Source organism: Dromiciops gliroides, chromosome X, assembly GCF_019393635.1.
Source record: "Dromiciops gliroides isolate mDroGli1 chromosome X, mDroGli1.pri, whole genome shotgun sequence".
NCBI classification, from domain to species: Eukaryota; Metazoa; Chordata; class Mammalia; order Microbiotheria; family Microbiotheriidae; genus Dromiciops; species Dromiciops gliroides.
In genome coordinates this window covers 30,498,099-30,518,732 of record NC_057867.1, presented here as the reverse complement: position 1 = coordinate 30,518,732, position 20,634 = coordinate 30,498,099, and the positions used below count along the sequence as shown (strand labels likewise).

At 45.1% G+C, this 20,634-nt stretch overlaps 2 protein-coding genes across 2 annotated transcripts; one reads left to right on the top strand and one right to left on the bottom strand.

Moving 5' to 3' along the window:
- Positions 1-11,731: 11,731 nt before the first annotated feature.
- On the bottom strand, positions 11,732-12,573 carry LOC122733906 (pro-resilin-like). The gene is made up of 3 exons (XM_043974617.1): positions 12,569-12,573; positions 12,098-12,492; positions 11,732-11,995 (listed from the first exon to the last, which is right to left on the bottom strand). Exons 1-3 carry the CDS (start codon positions 12,571-12,573, stop codon positions 11,823-11,825), a joined length of 573 nt encoding a protein of 190 aa, XP_043830552.1. The 3' UTR covers positions 11,732-11,822.
- On the top strand, positions 12,492-19,413 carry LOC122733490 (structural maintenance of chromosomes protein 6-like). Its single transcript, XM_043973936.1, has 2 exons — positions 12,492-16,962; positions 17,753-19,413. The coding sequence occupies exon 1, from the start codon at positions 12,682-12,684 to the stop codon at positions 15,964-15,966; it is 3,285 nt and encodes a 1,094-aa protein (XP_043829871.1). The 5' UTR covers positions 12,492-12,681; the 3' UTR covers positions 15,967-16,962; positions 17,753-19,413.
- The last annotated feature ends 1,221 nt before the right edge of the window (positions 19,414-20,634 follow it).

Below are 20,634 nucleotides of genomic sequence, written 5' to 3'. Positions count from 1 at the left end.
TCTCCTTTTTAAAATACTTTTCAATATTTATTTTATATTTTGTTTTCCACAATTGCATGTTTAAATCATCTTAACATTTTTTTAAATTTTGAGTTCTACACTCAAAGAGCAATGCAACTGTGCATACCCTTTGATCTAGGAATCCCACTACTAAGTCTGCAAAGAGATCATAAAAAGGGAAAAGGACCTACATGTACAAGTACAGAAATATTTCTAGCTGCTCTTTTTGTGGTGAGAAACAACTGGAAATCGAGGGGATGCCCATCATTTGGGGCTGGACAAGTTGTGGTATATGAATATAATTGAATACAATCATGCTGTAAGAAATGATGAGCGGGTAGATTTCAGAAAAACCTGATGTTTTATGATAACTATTAAACAATAAAACCTTAACCCCATTAGGAACAACTCATCAATCTTATTTCCTAGTGCTTATCAGTGTGTCTTGTCCTGGCATTCAAAGACAAGGTTCCCTTTATGTCCTGCCTAAAGTTCTCTGAGGTTGTTGGTTGACAAGTTGGCCAATATCCATTGGTCAATTTGTGTTGTCCTCGATTTAATGGGTGGGTGGGGGGAAGCAGGACTTGAGTCTCAAGTATGGGGAATACGGGTGCCAGACTCAGTCTCCATCCAAGAGCAGGCTGAGGGCTAGGGCCTCCAGTGGGTTTCTTATAATTCTAGCTAAGGACATTAGCTAGTTATGCCCAAGTTATGATTAGCAGCTGGTGATCTAATTTTTTACTAAGTAATTTGATTAATATCTGACTTATTAATAGAATAGAGCAGACTTCTCTATCTGACATAAGCTATTGGTGAGTTTCTTTACTACATTTTCCCATTGGTGATATGGGGGGTCACATATATCTATATGGTTTTTTTATGGACATGCACACATTGTTTACTAACCTAAACCACAGTATTATTTCTGCTGTTCAGTCATTTCAGTGATGTCCAACTCTTCATGACCCCATTTGGGGTTTTGTTGGGCAACATACTGGAGTGGTTTGCCATTTCTTTCTGCAGCTCATTTTGCAGAAGAGGAAACTGAAGCAAACAGGATTAAGTGACTTGCCCAGGGTCACACAGTAAGCATCTGAGGATGAATTTGAACTCAGGTCTTCCTGACTCCAGCCCCAGTGTTCTATTCACTGTGCCACCTAGCTGCTCTATACCACAGTATACTTTTCTTAATATTGAAAGATAAGCTCTAAAAAACAGATAAGAACACTTCATTACAAAATGGTGGCCCTAATAAAGAACCAAGGCAACAAATGTATTCTCACTACCTTCCCTTTCTGGCTCCTGGCTGTCCTTGTAGCTAAGATGGCCTGTTAATAATAGTATTGTTATTATTAAGACAATGCAAATAGCAGCATTGCTTAGGGTTAGAACATATGATACACACAAGCATCAATATTACACTTAACATTAACATATTCTAATAGGTTATTAATGTTATCTCAACAGGCCCATGGGTCCCATGGTGTCTCGTGGCAAGTCCTCTGCTGATGAAATCAAGAGCAGATAAAAGAGAATATATTACATATAAATTTTCTTCTCTTCCTACTCATGCTGACACCCTGGCATTTTCTGTCCAATGATCACTATCATGTCCTTTGTCATCTGGCTTTCTTGAGGTCAGCCATGGATAAAATCTTTGATCGCCTACTGCGAAATTGAAAATTGGCAGCCTACTTTATTTTGTATTACTTTAATCAGGCTTAGTCAATTTATTGTGTGTTAATGATTGATCCATTATGTATTGGCTGGCCCCCTCACTATTTAAGTCTGTCACTTCAGTTGCCTGTTCTGAAATTTGAAAATTGATATTTCATGATTAATTATTAATTGATAATTATATCTAATCAGTGCATTGAATCTGTCCTATTAGGAAAATTTGTAAGAGTTTAACTTCCCTATTCCTATGGGCAAAATTTCAACTACAAAATTATATTTAAGTGAGGGAGGGCTGTGCAAGGTCACCAACCTCACTTTCTCCTCCAGAGCCATTTGAGTCCAGTTTCAAGATATATATCAGGATGCCTGGAAATGGCCCCAGATGTTCCTTACCATCAGCTCTCATGGGGGGCAGGCACCTTGCCCAGATTCCATTCTGCTTGGCTTTGGGCTCCCTGACTACACCTGAGGCCTGGGAGTGGCTATCTGAGGAGCCAAGAGATGCTTGGGGGTGAGAAATGTACCCAATGTACCCAAATGTCCACCTGAGGCTCAGAGGCCTGAGCAACTCCCCAAAGCAGCCACCAAAATAACATCCCAGATCCCTGGACCCTCCACAGAAGGGTGAGAAATGATCCTCAAGTGGTCACTAATGAACTTTTGACATCCACCTATATGGGTTCTGAAGGTGACCTGACCTGTGTGAGGTCAGAGTACTTCTAGCCTATATTCGGTCTTTAGAGTTAGATGAACAGGAGAACTTCCTGGCTGGGGGCAGACCCCAAAGTAAAGCATTAAGGGAGCAGGGTTTTCTCAGCCAGAGGGGGTGGTTGGGTAGGGAAGGCATGTGGGGGTGGAATCTGAATAAGCCTGTAGGTTTGGGAGGAAGGGAGGGCTACCAGAGCCCTCAGAGGTCATCTGGTCCAAGATCTTCACCTAGAGAAAAAGGGTATCTGAGGTCAAGAGGAGGGCAGGGTCCTGGCCAAGGTCACAGAGCCAGTGAGGGGCAGAGCCAGACCTTGAGCCCAGGTCTCTTCTCCCTGCCAGGCCAGCTGGTTTCCATCTTGGCCTCTCCCTCCTGTGACAGCCAAGCTTCATGGGCTGAAGGCCCCTGGGAAGGCTCTCCCCTGAAGCAGGTGGGCAGGTTCCCTACAGAGCTAGGGGTTCTGAGTATCTTTAGTTATGACTGTGAGGTAAAGGCAAATGTAAATCGATCCCCCCCACTTTGGGCCAATCTAGGATAGATATTGAGCAGACTAACCCTTAGCAAATTCTATGTCTTCCCTGAATAAGTTTATTGCATTTGTGAAGGGGGATGACTCCTAGCTGATTCACTTACAACCTTACTTGAACATTTCCCTGGGGCTTGGAGGTGATAACTTGGGCAAGGTCCTGCCCTTAGAGAACTCCCAGTCTAGTAAGGGGAAAGGTGTCCCTTGGAAACGCCCAATGTGGTAGTGGTGGCAAAACCCTGGGCAAAGGAGGCCAGCTTTGGAAGGGCAGAGATCCAGAACTGCTTGGTGGAGGTGGGCTGGGGAGGGGAGGTGCCCTTGGGCTTTCAGTGATGGGAAGAAAGGTGCAGATTATCAACAGAACACAGGGGGGAGATTTTTTAGCTGCGCCAAGGGACCTGCTTGGACTGCACAAGGGAGCTCTGGAATTCAGGGTGGGAAAGGAAGCTTGAATAACCCCTTGAACAGAGCTCAGGTGCCCTTTCCTTTCCCACCCTGCTTGGCAAGTGGAGTAAGTGCCCACCAGGAAAGAGGGCTTCTCCCCCAACCTGCAGAGACCAGCCTCATGGACATCAATCCCTGAGGTTGTTGTCCCCTGCTGAAAACAACCTGAAGAGGCCAGAAGCAGGAGCCAAATCCAATTGTTTGTCAAAATTAGGCCAGGAATAAAGGAGAGCAATTTTATCGGGAGAACAAATTCACTTCAACAGGCCCAAACTGATTGCAGCCAATCCTGTAGTTAATAGAAATCCAAAGTAAAGCGCCACACAGAAAGATGTGGCCTGCATTAACCATACTCTAGTGTGACCTATTCTAAAGCTTTAGCAATGATCCAACGATGGGGATGGAACTTAGGATATAAACACATATACATACAGACACAGATATACACATACTCCCACACTTACACACACTCTTGCACCAATGATCGAACAGGGAATAGGATGGAAGTTAGAATATAGACACAGACACAGATAAACACAAACACTCCCACACTTCACACATGCACTCATGTGTCCCAATACAATCATTTCATAAAGAATTTTAACCTATATCAATTAGGAATCACGGTGATAAGACAAAAGAGGGGGCTCCCAAGAGTGTGGGAAATGGAGAGGTCTGGTAGACAAAAGTAAAACAGGTTAAGAAACTTAATTCCCAAGAAAAATCTCATGGAAAAAATGGCAGGAGATTCGGACATACATTACTCCTCATAGATGAGCATTCCTGTCTTCCATGTGTATTTTGACATGTAGGAGTACTCATTTCTTCTCTCACTATATCCATACATCTCAGTACTGATATGTTCTCTTTCCCTATTCATATGAATATTCCCCTATATTCCCTTACTGTTCCTATTTCAGTTCTCATATATCCTGTCTATGTGTTAATCAACATGTTTCCCCTATATTCTCTATAGTAACATATATACAAGCAATAAATGTATTCAGAGTATATTGATACTATATTGCCTCTTGTGACTCATATATATGAGTCGTTGTGTATTCTCTCTATATGTTCCCATGTTGGAGCATTCTTATTTGTCCTATATTCATATGAGTACTTCCTATATGAGTATTCATTAACTCTATAATCCTATACCTATGAGTACTCAATATTCTCTATATTCCTATATATGAGTATTGATAGACTCACTCTGTCCACACAGAAGTCTTCATACGTCCTCTTGAAGGAGAATATGTCCAGGTCTATAGGGAGAGTATGGGAAAATTCTTATTCATGATTATTGAGACAGAATATATGTATATGTGTGTGTGTGTGTGTGTGTGTGTGTATATATATATATATATATATGTATCTTCAGACAGAGAGTATGGGTACACCTATAGATGACTAGACAGTGATTGTGTGAGTATTCATATAGGTAGGAAAAGAGAGAATGATTACTAATGTGTATGAGGAGATAGAATGTTTAAGTCATATAATTGAATTTACAGGAGAAATATATGGAGGCAGCTGGGTGGCACAGTGGATAAAACACCAGCCCTGGATTCAGGAGGACCCGAGTTCAAATCTGACCTCAGACACTTGACACTTACTAGCTATGTGAGCCTGGTCAAGTCACTTAACCCTCATTGCCCTGAAAAAAATAGAGAGAGAAATCTATGTGTACTCATGTATAGGAGTGAAGGCAATGCACGTGAGCACACACCCATTCTATGCTTTATAGGTATGAAGTGTCATATATTCTATACATATTTATCTATATAAGTATGAATTTATGCTGTGTAGGAGATTGTAATCATATATGAGTGCTCACATGAATATAAAGACTACATATTTATGAAATTTACGAGTTTCTCTCTTTATATATATACACGACTATATATTTAGTTCTCATAAAGAGAATAGAGAGAGGGAATGGAAGATTCCTCCCTTACATGAATATGAAGAGGAAATATTTGAGCACTCATGAATAAGAATACACAAAGCCCAGGGGGGTTGAAGGGGGGGGCAGAGGGCTGTCTGGATAGAGATCAGGGAGTCGCTGGACATCCGTCCTGGTCCCTGGGGTCCCCTCCTTCTCTCTGTCCCAGCTCCCCAAATGGCCACTGGCAGGACCATCCGCCCCTTTGTCCTCCCCTTCCACCACCACTACCCCGCCTCCGCAGCTGGAGGCACTCGTAGCAGCATTGGGGGAGGGGAAATGAACCCGAGAAGGTCTTTGGGAGAAGAGAAAATGAGCCCCAGAGGGAGTGTAGGGGAGGGAGAAATGAGCCAGAGGGGGCGGGTGAGGGAGGGGTGCTGACTGCAGAGAGACCTGGTGGGGGCCAGCGCAGAGAGGGGCGACGTTGGCGGGAGGGGGCCTCCTGCCTCCCCTAGGTGAGCGCTGACGTCACCGGCCACTGGCGCCCAGCGTGGGGTCCACTTTGCCCAGGCTTGGTCCCCCTTCACTGCTGGCTCCCTGAGCACCCCGGGGGCTTGGAGTGGATAACTGAGGGGGAGAGAGGCCAGGGGACCAGCCCAAAGTTCACCTGGGGCTCAGGTGACTGAGCGTGACTCCCAAGGTGCCATCCTTAGACCAGGGCAGAAGGTAGAAAAATGGCCTCTATCGCACCTGGGAATCTCACCGCTGGGTTCTGAGGGTGGCCGGTTGGGTGGGGGCGGGGCACGGGGCCCCTAGGTTCGGTAAGCAGGTCCAGGGCGCTCTACGGGCTTTACCCCAGCCTTCGGAGTTAGAACAAGGGCTGACGTTCTTTGTTGGGAACTGCCTGAAATCTCCTCCTTTGGCAGTTAAGCTTTGCAGGCCAGTCCCCTCTCAGAAAGCACCCCCAGAAGCAGATTATCTATTTCCATAAGATTTGGGCAGGTTAACCTTAAAAATAGGCTTTGGGGGGCAGCCAGGTGGCAGTGGATAGAGCACCGGCCCTGGAGTCAGGAAGACCTGAGTTCAAATGGCCTCAGACACTTGACACTTACTAGCTGTGTGACCCTGGGCAAGTCACTTAACCCCAATTGCCTTAATCATCCAGGGCCATCTCCAGTTGTCCTGATATCTATCTTGCCATTGGACCCAGATGTCCCTGGAGGAGAGAGTGAGGCAGGGGACCTTGCACAGCTCTGCCTCACTTAAAGCCAATTCTTTGCAAGTCATGACATCTGTCACAGTCCTCTTTGAGAATGAAGGACAAACAACAATAATGACACAAATGCAATGTTCCACACCTATAGTCCTTCACTTTTATAATGGAGAGAGGTCTTGCTAAGCTTTGAGAATACAAATGGAAAGGCAGTCCAGTCCCTGCTTCTCTCAAGGAGTTCATATCCTAATAACGGAGGTGACACATATAGGTTTCAGGTGCAAGTCAGAACGTTCCCGTCATCCATAGAGCACAACAGCAAAGCAGATGTTGATGCTTTTTCTTGTGTCAGTCAGTCAACATACATTTACTAAGAACTGACTCTGCTCCAGGCACTGTGCTAAATCCTAGGAATAAAAGGGGGGGGCAGTCGCATCTCTGGATAGTCAGTATAATGGAAGAGACAACAAGGAAACAACTGTGTGCAAATCTTACTAATATTTAAGACATATACAGCATAAATGAGGGAGAATGTGAGAGGGAATGAATTAAAGTGAAGGAGGACAGGAAAAGGCTTCTTTCGGAAGGTGGGCATTTAGTTGAGATATGAACAAAGACAGGAGCCTGGGATACGGATTGAGAGAGAATTCCAGGGATGGGAGATAGGAGGTGAAAATGCTGGGAGTCGGGAGATGCAGTGTCTTGTGCCATGAAGAGCAAGGGAACCAGTGTCAGGGGACTTGAGCAGTCGGCTATGGTTTAGGAAGTCTGAAAAGGAAGGAGGATTAAGCCACTTATGAAGGGCCTTAAGAGGCAAATAGAGGATTTGATATTTGGTCCTGCAGGCAACAGGGAGCCAATGGTGTTGTTTGAATGAGGTGGAGCTGGGGTGACTTGGTGAGACCGGCCCTTTAGGAAGATCACTCTCATAACTGAGTGGAGTAGAGACTGGAGTGAGGAGAAAGTGGAGGCTGTGAGACAAGCTGGCCATTGCAATAGCTGAGGCATGAGGATGGAGGATGCTGCACCAAGGTGGTGGTGGTATCAGAGGAGAGAGATGAGAGGAAGGTAGACATGACAGGTACTGGCAGGGATCAGATATGGGGGGCAGGAGGGAGAGAATGAGGAGTCCAGGAAGACACCTAGGTTGGAAGCCTGGGTGACTGGCAGGATGGTGGCACACTCAGCAATCATGGTGGGGGGAGAAAGAGATCAGGAGTGCAGTATTTGGGACATGTTGAGTTTAAGATATCTAAGGGACATCTTGGAGACATCCAATAGACAGCTGGAGATTCAAGACTGGAGGTCAGGGGAGAGTACAGGGCTGGAAAAATAGATCTGAGGTTCATCTCCATAGAGATGATCATTAATACCATGGGAGCTGACATTTCCATTAACAATATCCATTTCTGATGTTGAGACATTTGACAATGCCACAGGCTTTATTGGTGAGAACTTTACTGTGTCTTTAGGCTGAGGAAGATGTAGGGGGCTTTACCACATACAGAGGCAATTATCAAGTTGATAGGTTCAGGGGCTAGTGGTTTGGGGCACACTTCTACTCCTGGGACTGTTGGGCTTCCCTGACCATAGTTGGCAGCCAGGGATGATGAGGTGAAGAAGAAAATACTACAGCCATCCAGAAAGAAACAATTTAAATATCATGAAGCCACAGTCAGAATTACACAGGACTTGGCAGCTTCAACATTAAAGGACTGCAAGGCATAGAATATTATATTCCAGAAGGCAAAGGAGCTTGGATTGCAACCAAGAATCAACTACCCAGCAAAACTGAGCATTATCTTTCAGGGGAAAAGATAGACATTCAATGAAATAAGGGACTTCCAAGGATTCCTGAAGAAAAGACCCGAACTGAACAGAAAATTTGATCTTCAAATACATGACTCAAGAGAAGTATAAAAAGGTTAACAGGGGAAAAGTTATTCAATAAGGTTAAACTGTTTATATACTTACATGGGAAGATAATACTTTTAATTCTTGACATCTGTATCTCTATTACAGTATAGTTATTAAATTGACTTTGATGTGATGATATAAAGAAACTTAAGGGACAGAATAAAAGGAGAATGGGGAGGAGAGGGAAGAGGTTCGACAAGCCTATTACAATAGAGGGAAAGTAGGGAGGGGTGAGCATTGTTTCAACCTTACTCTCATCATATTTGGTTCAAAGAGGAAATAACATATAAACTCATTTGGATAAAGAAACTTAGCTTATGCTTTAAGGAAGTAGAAGGGCAAGGAGAAAAGGGTGGTACTGATAGAAGGGAGGGCAGAAGCAGGGGAGGAAAGGGGAAAGAAAAGGGAGGGCAGATGATAAAAGGGAGGGCAGATTGAGGGAGGTGGTGATCAGAAGCAGAGTTCCTTACTCTTTCCACCTGGTTCTGGGGGGAGGTAGTGGATAGATAATTGTAGAGACATATATACATATATATATATATATATATATATATATATATATATATATAGAGAGAGAGAGAGAGAGAGAGAGAGAGAGAGAGAGAGAGATGTGATAGATAGATAATCAACAGGTTCTACAGTGCACTGAGATATGACTACTACGAGGTAAAGAAAGTATTTTATTACCTAATGACAAAAAGGAGGCTCCGTGTCATCTCTCTCCTCCATGGCCACAAATAATAGTATTCTGGGATTACCTAGGGGATGGATTCTAGGATTGGATATGATTTTCACCAGATTCTTTTACTCTTGATCTTTGTGTAAAATTTTAGAATTCCAAAGCCTGCTTATTTTACAGATGAGGAAACTGAGGCAAACAGAGTGAAGTGATTTTCCCAGGGTCACAGCTAGTAAGTGTCTGAGGACAGATTTGAACTCATATGAATCTTCCTGACTCCAAGCTCAGCACTCTATCCACTTCACTACCTAGCTGTTCTTAATAATACTATTTTTTAACACAAGTCCACAATGAGAATTATGATCGTCTCTTCCATGGGTAGGGTGCTCTGGGAAATACTTTCAAACCCATCATCTCCTTGCACCTCACAACAGTCATGAGAGGTGGGCAGAGTGGATGTAATCATTCCTATCTTACAAGGAGGAAAATGAGCCTCAGAAAGAAAGGCATTGCCCAAGCCTTTCACAGCTAATAAGGGGCAGAACTGGTCTTTGAACTCCTGTCTTCTGAGCGCTCGGGCCTGCATTTTCCCACTCCATTTTGCTGGAGAACATATTTGGAATATTTCAAAGTTTTGGGAGACCTGGACAACAAAATAGGAAGCCACGCACAGAAATTACTACCACCATACAAACAGTCACAGACACAGAAACACACGTCTACCTCGAAAATAAGTATAAAGATTTTTGTTTCAAACGAAAAAGAAATTAGACCAATCAAACACATTCAGACTACAATGCAATCATGGGAGAAGCCTCAACATCTGGTACTCTGCCAACCCTACTGGGTCATGTGTACTTATATAGCCATTTTGACAAGCCCAAGATAAGACAGAGGGGGGATTTCTAAACCAGTGGTTGGAGGGGGGGAAAGTCATCTTTTGGCCAGTATCTTAGATACAAAGATGGACAGGATATCAAAATAGCCTGAGCAGTGTTTACAAACTTCAGCTGCTGAGACACTACCAGTGGGAGAGATTCCCATAGATACCAAATGCTTGCCTAAAATAAACACTGCCCCTGCTTTCTACTGCTCTTTGGCATTCCCCAGGGAAAAACCAGGTGCAGAGAGGATAGGAATTTCCCAAAGTCAGAGGTAGTAAAAGTGTGACCTGGGCTTCAAAACCATGTTCATTCACCCCAAGGCCTGATATCGACCCTTCCACTGGGCTGAGAAGAACTCCAGTTAGAGAGGTGGGGGCTCCATGGACTGCCTCCCACTCCTTACTGTCATCCAGTAAAAGAGCATTACTGAAGTGCTTGCTATTCTCCGTGAAGACAGCTAGACACTGCAGGTAGGGTGGCCAGGGAGGCTGCATCAAGGATGGGAAGAGCTCTCAAAGCCCAACAGAACCATTTCTATTTTATCTTGGTGGCTGAAGCTTCTCAGACAGCAGAGTGCCAGGGTCAGAGCTGTGGTTTAGCGGTGAACACCATTTGGGGAGTTGTGTGAGGATGGCAGAGAATGGATGCAGGGAGATCCCCCTCCTCCATTACCGCTACCACCATGAGGAGGCCATGGCTATTGGCCCCAGCCTGTACTAGGGTGGTCGTGGTATGAGTGGGGAGAATCGGGGATGGGTGAGAGATGTGAAGGAAGAGGGACCAAGAAGACTCACGATTTGGGGCTGGGTTTAAGCCTGAGAGATCAAGGATAGTGCCAAGATTGTGAACCTGGTTGACTGGAAAGGGTGGTGCCCAACAGAGATAGGGAAATGACCAGGGTGAGGGGGGGGGGTTATGGGAAAAGATAAGGAGGAAGTCTGAGAGGCCAATGGGACATTCCACTGGAGATGCCAAGCAGCCATTTGGAGAGAGACAGACAGACAGAGACAGAGAGACAAAGACGGCAAAGACAGACAGACATATCCAGAGACAGACAGACAGGGAGAGAGGACTGGAGGGGCTTAGCAGAGTGATGAGGGTCAGGAGATAGGTGGAAGAGAGCCTGGAGATTTCTGCCCATTAATGATCAGGGAACTCTTGGAAGCTGACATGTGGGGGGGGGGGGTGGAGAGGCACGGACAGAGAGAGCAGCTGGGGCCCAAGGGACGGACAGACAGACAGAGAGACAGAGCCACCAGATGCATCATTTCCTCACTGCCCACTGGAAACCTTTTGGCCCTCCCGAGGAAACACCCCGGAGGGCCCGGGCAGGTAAAGGGGGGGGGGGGGCAAGCAGCAGGCCGCTGCGCAGGCGCATATTAGTGCTCCGCTCCCCCACCCTTTTTCTTTGTCTCTGTAGGTTGGTCTTTCTCTCCTTCCCCCCCACCACCTAGTCTTTCCTTCCTGGCCCCATCCCCGTTCCGCGCAGGCGCAAAAGGAGCCAGACTGCAGCTCTACTGCAGCGAGTGCAGTATCTCTGTGGAAATGTTTCCGCGCAGGCGCACAGCAGCGCTCAGGTTCCCCCTCCCTCGGCCAAACTCTGCGCAGGCGCAGAAGGAACTTGGCTGCAGACCTGCTGCGGCAGATTGAAGGTGGGGTTGGACCGCAAGGTATCTGCGCAGGCGCTCACCCAGCGCTCCCTCCCAATCCATTTCTACCCGGCTCCACGCAGGCGCAGAAGGAGCGCTACTGCGGCAAACTGAGGGCGGGGTGGTGGCGGGGAAGCTGCGGTGCAGGCGCAGTTCAGCAATTCGGCCCCGCCTCCTTCTCCCCAGGCCCTACGCATGCGCAGGAGGAGCTTGTGGTGGAGTTGCTGTCAGAGATTGGGTGTTTAGTTTCCTTGCTGCTGGTGGTCTTGGGCTGAGTGGTGAGGGGTTCCTAACCGCGGGAGCGGGTGTGGGGGGGCAGGTCCCCGGGTTCGCGTGATTGTGCGGGGGAGGGGGCGGCGCGTGTGGGGGACGGAGTCCCCGGGACGCTGATCGTTGCCGCCGCCGCCCCTGTTGGGTCTTGGCGTTCGCGGGCCCCCCCCCCCAGGTTGTCCGCCGCCTCTGTCGGGTCTTGGCATTTGTGGGCCCCCACCCCCACCCCCCATCCCGTGTCTGTCGGGTCTTGGCGTTCGCGGACCCTCTGTTGCCTGCCTCCTCTGCGGGTTTTGGCGTTCTCGCCACCCCCACCCCCTCCTGGTGCCCGCCGCCTCTGCGGGTCTAGGCGTTCGCGCGCCTCCCGGGTGCTGCCACCTCTGCCGAGGCTTGGCCACCGCGCCCCCCCCCCACACACACACCCCCGGTGCCCCCTCCTCTGCCGAGGCTTGGCGATCGCTCCCCTCCCCCCCCCCCCCCCCCCGGGCCGCCGCCTCTGCCGAGGCTTGGCGATCGCGCCGCCGTCTCTGCCGGACCTCGGCATTCCCGGAGCTGCTGGGTGCCCTCGTCGTCGCCGCCGCCGTGCCTCCTGAGCCGCCGTCAGGCTCCGAGGTAGGTCCGAACCGGGCCGTCTGTGCTGGACTAGACTTAAGGAAGCTGGGGTGGCCGTGGCTCTGAGGGTCTAAGAGGAGGAGGAGGAGGAGGAGGAGGCAAGGGCCGCATAGAGCGATCGAGCGAGGGATCGGGCGCGCGCCGCGGGCCGCAGCCTTGGGGAGGAGGACAAGGAGCCCTTAGCAGCGTCTCGGGGCCGGTCCCTCTGTCGCGGGCAGAATGTCCAAGAGAAAGGAGGATGATTTCCCTCCGGCCACAGAGCAGAAAAGAGCCAGGCCAGAGCCATCGCCTGGGCCAGAACCAGAACCAGGACCAGGACCGGGACCAGGGGGAGAGGGGACTTCGGAAGAGGGGCCTGAGAGGGCCCCCCCTCAGAACCTGTCTCTTGGAAGTTCCACTTCTCATTCCGTCTCGGGGGAATTTGGGGTCATTGAGAGTATCCAGGTGGAGAACTTTATGGGCTATACAATGCTTGGACCTGTGAAATTTGGGTCGAATGTCAATTTCATGGTGGGGCACAGTGGGAAGAATGCGTTGTTAACCGCTCTTGTCGTTGGTCTTGGTGGAAAATCGTTAGGAACGTCTTTGAAAGGGTTGATAAAAGATGGAGAGACTTCTGCCGACATCTCAATCACATTAAGGAACAGAGGAGATTATGCTTTTAAGTCTGATCTTTATGGGGACTCCATAACTGTGCACCAGCACATCAGTATAGATGAGAGTGAGACTTATGAATTAAAAAGCCATACGGGCGATGTGGTTTCTTCTAAGAAAGAGGACCTTACTGCCATTCTCGAGCGTTTTAAGATACAGGTTGATAATCCAGTGTCTATTTTAAGGGAAGAGTTGAGCAGGCAGTTGATGGATACCAGAAATGATGGGGACAGATATAAATTGTTTATGAAAGCAACTGAGCTTGAACAGATGAGAGAGGACTACTCACAAATTATGGAGAGAAAAGCCAGAAACCAGCATCAGATAGAACAAGGAGAAGAGCAGCTTGAGGAGCTCAAACGGCAGGGCATAGAGATAGAAGAGCATTTTCAGAATATGGTTACCTTGAGGAAGAAATTGGAGGACTTGAAAAATGAAATGGCTTGGGCACTAGTGAGTAAAACCGAAAGAGAAATTGATAATATGATCGGGAACATAAGTATTGGAGATCAGCGTACTGTCATATTAAATCAGGAACTGGAGGCCTCAAAGGTCAAATTTAGTGAAGCAGAAAAGAAGTATAGAGCCATACATGAGAACATGCAGAAGTTAAGTGAAGAAGCTGCTGAATTAGAGCCCCAGTGCATTGAAGCAAATGAGGATGCCATGAAAACAGACAGGGCCTATTGTCAAGCAGAGGCTTTCTATAATTATTCCCAAAATGAGTTTAACAAATTAGACCAAGTTTCTGAACAGCTTCATAACCAAATTGATGAAATGAAAAAGAGCCTAGAACTAGCAGAGTTGGAAAAACAGAACAAAATTTCCATGCTGAAGGAAAAGATTAGGAACTTTAAAGATCAGGAAGATACCCTTGTTGAAGAAATAAAACATCTTCATCAAGCTATAGAGAAAGATGACAAAGAGCATTCTCAAATCAGGGAACAAGAAACATATATGCAGCAAATACTGGATGATGAACAAAGACAGCTAGACCAATTGAAAGACTGTAAATCTGAGCCACTAAAACGATTTGGACCTCAGATTCCAGCCCTTCTTGAGGCTATAGAAGATGCCCATAGACAAGGGCTCTTTACTTACAAACCCATAGGCCCACTGGGAGCTTGTATTCGGGTTCGGGAGCCTGAATTTACTTTGGCTATTGAGTCCTGCTTAAAGGGCCTTCTTCTTTCCTTTTTTTGTGACAACCACAATGATGAGAAAATCCTTCAGGGGCTGATGAAAAAGTTTTACCCATCAGACTCTTCAAGGCCACAGATAATCACTTCAGCATTTGCATGCGAAGTTTATGATTTAACAGATAGAATGGCTTATCACCCAGAATTTCCAACAGTTCTCACTGCTTTAGAAATAGACAATGCCGTGGTGGCCAATACTTTGATTGACATGAAGGGCATAGAGTCAGTGCTGCTCATTAAAAGCAAGTCCTTGGCTTGCACTGTGATGCAGGCTCAGAGGCCCCCCAAGAACTGTACCAAAGTTTTAACTGGTGATGGGGACCAAGTATTTGAGCGACACTATTACACATCTGAAAAACTGAGGCCTATTTACTTGGGTGATATAGAAATGGAAATAAGTAATTTGGAGAAAGATGTGAAAAACAAAATAGAACAGCTGTCAGCATTTCAGGAACATGTGTGTTCACTTGAGAAGGATGTCAAGAAAAACCGAGAAACTATTGATAGTCATTATCAACATTTGAAAGAGATTAAGATTAAAGTAATCAGTTTCACCTCAGAAATGAAAGATCTTGAGGAAGAAGAACAAAATCAGTCAATAGATATCTCAATCCTGGAAGACGAAGCCCAAGAAATTAAAGAAGAGATGAAAGAGGCTGAGGAAAAGATGAAAATTAGAAAGGTAGAGATGGAGAAATTAAGGCAGCCCAAAATTGATGCTGAAAAGAGAAATGAGGAGCTTAAGGTACAATACAATCAGATTTCAGAATTAGTAGAATCCATCAGGGGAGAACGAAACCGGGCTGCTTTAGAAGTGGACAACCAGCACCAATGCATGCTGCATTATGAAAATAGGCTCAAGCAACACTTAGATTCCCTCCAAGTGAAAAAAGAAGAGCTGGCAATGAAAGAGAGAGAACTTGAGAGGGAGACTGCTCAGGCCAAATACATCTGCCCAGATCGTAAAGAAGTTACACACACTGCCTCTGTTCTTGACAGAGAAATCAGTTTGTTAAGACAGAGAATACAGTCAGAAAACTACACTCACAGAAGCCGAGAAGATATAATGAGGCAGTACCAAGAAGCAAAAGAAAGATATCTGGATCTAGATAACAAAGTGAAGAATTTGAAAAAGCTCATCAAAACAATGGAAGACATATCAAAACAGAGATATGAAGCCTACCAGAAACGAAGAAGGAATCTTTCTATTCAAGGTAAATTGTACTTTGACAGCTTACTATCTCAGTGGTCCTTCCATGGGGATATTCACTTTGATCACATCAATGAGACCCTTTCTGTAATGTTCAATCGTGGAGATGCTGCTTTCAATGACTTGCGAGCCTCAGCAGGAGAAAGGCATTACTTTTCAAACTTCCTGCTCATCATTACTTTGTGGTCCATCACAGAATCTCCCTTCAGATGTCTGGATACATTTGATGTCTGCCTGGACAGTGACCATCGCAAAATCGCAATGGACATGATCCTCAGGATAGCTCATTCCCAGGAACACCTCCAGTTCATCCTGATCACTCCACAGTACATGAATTCTGTCCTTCCCAATTCACTAATTGAAGTCCTCCAAATTCCAGACCCTGACGAAGATGGAGCAGCCCTGACTTCCAAAGCAGTCAGTTCTGAAGAAGAAGAGTGAATTTTTAATTTAATGTGATCGTGCTGTCTGCTCATTGTGGTGTTTTATATTTTTTTTTCTCAAAGTGTCTGCAGTGTAGTGTGAAAAATCTCCCTACTTTAAAGAAGAGTAATGTTTAATAATTAAAAATATTTCAGAGAGGCAGTCAAGATGGAGGAGTAACAGAAAGATATACAGCATAACTCCTCCACCAGGACTCCTCCACAAAGATCTAGAAAATACACCAGACCAAATTCTGATCAGAAAATCCAAGCAAAAGTCACCAGCACCGGGCAGCTGAAGGAGAAAGACAGAGATCTGTGGACATTGGGGATGGGGACTTGCCAGGAGCATCTACAGCACCCAGGGACTGAAAGAAGCTCGAGACTGGACACCTGGGCAGGAAGCACCAGATGAAATGAGATTGTGTGTTGCCCGTGACATAATTGATTCCATTTTTTTATTAATCTGCTGTTTTGTGTTGAAGTGGTTTGGTGTTTGTTTTTCATAACTTGTTTTTCAATACTAAAATAAGTTTATGTGTAGTATAGGTTGTTAAACAATGTTTGTGTTTATAAACAACTGATAAACATATGGGATGCCCATATATGACAGCCCACCAATGGGGAAATTTTGTAAGCAACCTCACCATTAACTTATGTCATCAGGTATCAATGAAATCAATTGGTAAACAAATTACTTCACCAGCCACCTATCCAAACTTGGGTATAACCAGCCAAAAGCCCAAAGCTAGACCTATGAGAAACCCACTGGAGGCCCCAGTCTTCAGCCTGTTCTTGGGTTGAGACTGAGCCTGGCTCCTGAGAGCCAACTTGAGACTCAAACACCCACATCATGTTTGCTTGAAGATACTGCTGATTGACTGACAGGGGTTTGCAGACTTTCCAGCCAACCGCCACATCCGGAGACAGACAACTTCCAGCTGGGCTGCGAGAAGGAACTTTTTCATTGAATACCAGTTCGAGACATACTAAGTGGCAAGCCCTAAGAAATCAAGTAAGTGGTTTGTTCATGGTGGGGTTAATGGGTGGGTTTTATTTGGTTTTTTGTCTAAAAGGTAATATATGGGGTTGGCATATGTCCCTGTGGACCCAATCTGGCCTTCCTTTCTCTTCCTCCTCCTCCTCCTCCTCCTCCTCTTCTTTTTCCTAATTATTTTTTTATTAAATTCTTAGAGTGATTTGAACTTCAAAGGTAGTGTCTTTTCTCAGCCAGAAGGCCTAGGTCTTGTTCTCAGTACATGAGCAATCAGACTCCTGTCTTGAAGGGCTAACATTGTTAATTGTTTATTATGGCCAGGCACTAATAATTGAGAGTAATCACAGACCACATTTCTCAGTCCATACAATGAAGATCTAGCTTCCACCTATTTTATAATCCACAGGCTGCAGGGAAGGTAGAAAGATACTTAAGACACTAGTCAATAAAATCTTCGAGGATGCAAAGGCTACTGACTGGAAAGAACTCACCAGAAAAGCAGTGAGCTAGTTTAATAATAGGCCAAGAAAAATTCATCCTGGATTAGTGGATGAGTTTAAAATTATTGTTCCACCTTCCATTGATTTGGAAAAGGAAGCAACAAATTCTCACAGAAAGAGCCAGAATGTGGTGGAATAGACCCCCTCTCCCCCAGATCCAGCAGCTAGTTCTAGTGGAAACCACTGGAGTGGGGAAATAGAATGCAATCTGGGTCACAGATGGGCTTGGGAAATGGTTTTGGATCTCTTGAAGAGAAGTGACATACAAAGCTCTCTTAAGGTTTTGGTTTTCTTTTTCTTTTTAACAGATGTGTATGTGCTGTGATTTCATCATTGGTGCCTTCGTGATTCTACTGCTGCTCATCCTTGCATATCTCATCGCATACCCTATCCTGTGTATCACCTCAGAGAACCTTCTTGCAGCCCCTTGCAACCAAGAATGACTTCACCCTGACTTTACCTCTGGTTGGTTGTTCAATATCCAACTGTTCCTGCAAATCACAGTTGTGAAAGCAGGATACACAAATACAAAACATTGCCAACATGAGAGTGGGAACTGCTACCTACTTAGACATATACCCCATTGGAAATCAAGGGGTTACAACCTTTTGACTTTCCAGAGACACAAGAAAACCTCACCAAGATTGCTTAAGCATCCTTGAGATGTAGAGGCAATCAAAGACTTTAGCCATGCCTGGCCTGATGAAAAAACAAATGATGATAGACATGATAGTGATCACCAGATAGAAAATCCGCAGGACATTGGCTTGAAATGAGAAGAAATTAAGAGGCCTTGTAACATGTTCTCTTATAGCAATTCCTGGCTTGGTCTTCAGATGACTTGCCATGAGAAAACATGGAACAAATGGAAAGACCTATTGTCACTGTATTAAGAACATATTTTAAAATGTGTTAATGCTAAATGTAATATTGATGCTTGTGTGTACCAATATGTTCTAACTCTAAGTGATATAAACATTGAGTGTTTGGAATTGCTATTTGGATTTTATTAGTGGTAATTACAATATTATTTATAGACCATCCTAGATGACTGCTGGGATAGCCAGCAGCCAGAGGGTGGAATGTAGTGAGAATACATTTGTTACCTTGGTATAACTTCCTCCATTTTTTATTGACCACCATTTTGTGATGAAGTGTTCTTATGTTTGTTTTTTGTAGCTTCTCTTTCAATATTAAGATAAACATTTTGTGGTATAAGTTGGTAAACAACCTGTTTGTGTTCATCAACAACTGATAAATATATGTGACTTCTATTTAGGACAGACCACCAATGCGAAAATTTGGTAAACAACCTCACCATTAGCTTGTGTCATCAGATATCAATCTGTGGATAAGGGAAGAGTTCATGACCAAACCAGAGATAGAGTGGATCATGGGAGGTAAAATGCATAGTTAAATGCATTTACGTCAAATTTAAAAGGTTTCGTATGAATAAAACCAAACCAATCCAGCCAAAATTAGAAGGAAAGCAGAAAACTTGGGGAAAAAACACCTTTTTACAACAAGTTCCTCATAAAGGTTTCATTTTTTAAATATTTAGGGAATGGAGTGAAATTTGTAAAAGATAAAAGCCATTCTCCAATTGATAAATGGTCAAAGATTATGAATAAGCAGTAGGAAAATGACTTGCTGAAGGGGAATGTGGGAAAATAAGGGCACTAATGTACTGTTGGAGTTGTGAACTAGTCCAACCATTCTGGAGAACAATTTGGAACTATTCCCAAAGGGCTATAAAAAATTGTGCATACCCTTTGACCCTGCAATACCACTACCAGGTATGTACTCCCAAGACATCAAAGAACAAGTCAAAGGACCAAAAATATATGTACCAAAATATGGCAGCTCTTTTGGGGCTTTTTGGAAACTGAGGGGGTGTCCACCAATTGGGGAATGGCTGAACGCATTGTGGTATATGATTGTGATGGAATGGAGTTATGCTGTAAAAAATGATGAAATGGATTTTTCAGAAAAACCTGGGTATACTTATATGTCCTGATGCAAAATGAAGTGACGTTGTAGGAGAACATTGGACACAGTAACAGTATTATTGTAACCAGAACCAACTGTGAAAGACTTAGCTACTCTCATCAAGACAATGATCCAAGACAATTCCAAAGGACTCATGATGAAAAATGCAATCCACCTCCAGAGTGAGAACCGATAAACTGAATGCAGATGGAAGCATATTTTTTCACTGTTTTTCCCTTTTTTTCCGCAACATGGCTAATGTGGAAATAAATGTTTTGCATGACTTAATGTGTATAATGAGGGAACTCAATGGGTGGGGGGAGGGGGTGGAGGGAGGGAGAAAATTTGGGACTGAAGAAAAAAAATTTAAAAAACCAGTTAATATACTAATATTTGCATGCTGTCAGTGAATAAAGTTGATTGTTAGCATTAAGAAGTGTAAGTCTGATTCATGTTTCTCTCACAGTGGTTAGCATCTGTCATGGTAAATCGATTGTGCCCCTGCACTGGGCATTTCACTGGGGCAGAAAGACATCCCAGGGATCCCCTGTAAGGTGCAGGTACCATCAGGCAGCTCTGTCACCCACTCCCCTGTTCTGGGTCACACAGAGCAGAGACATCTGCACAGGGGGTGGTGGAGAGGAGTGGTCCCTAGCAGGCTGCTTAGCTGTGTAGTGAGCATGGGGCAGGAACTTGCAGAGCTCAGACCAGGAGGGAAGTAAGTGAGCAGACTTTGCCCTGGATCACATCCCTTGGGGAGCACTGAAAGTCTGCAGGTTCTCTGGGGACCCAGAGGATGCCTACTGTCCCCTGAGGATCTACAATTTTTAATCCTCCCAAAGTGATGCTGCTTTGAGATCACGGTGGCTGTCCCTGCCTTTTTTATTTCAGCTGAAGTATAATGCATTCTGCTCCATACCTTTATTTTAATCATGTGGGTATCTCTCTACTTCACATGTGTTTCCCATAAACAACATATTGTGAGGTTTTGGTTTCTAAGCCATTCTGCTATCCTCTTCCCTCTGTGTGTGTGTGGGGGGGGAGGGGTGGTTGGGGGGGGGGATATTCCACTCACACTCCCAGTTATGATTACATTGAGCATCTGTTACAATCCTGCTTCTCCTCCCTCCTTCCCTTCCTGGCTCTGGGAACTGAAGCAGTTTCCAAAAATGGCAGCAGTAAGATAAACCATCCTGCAGAA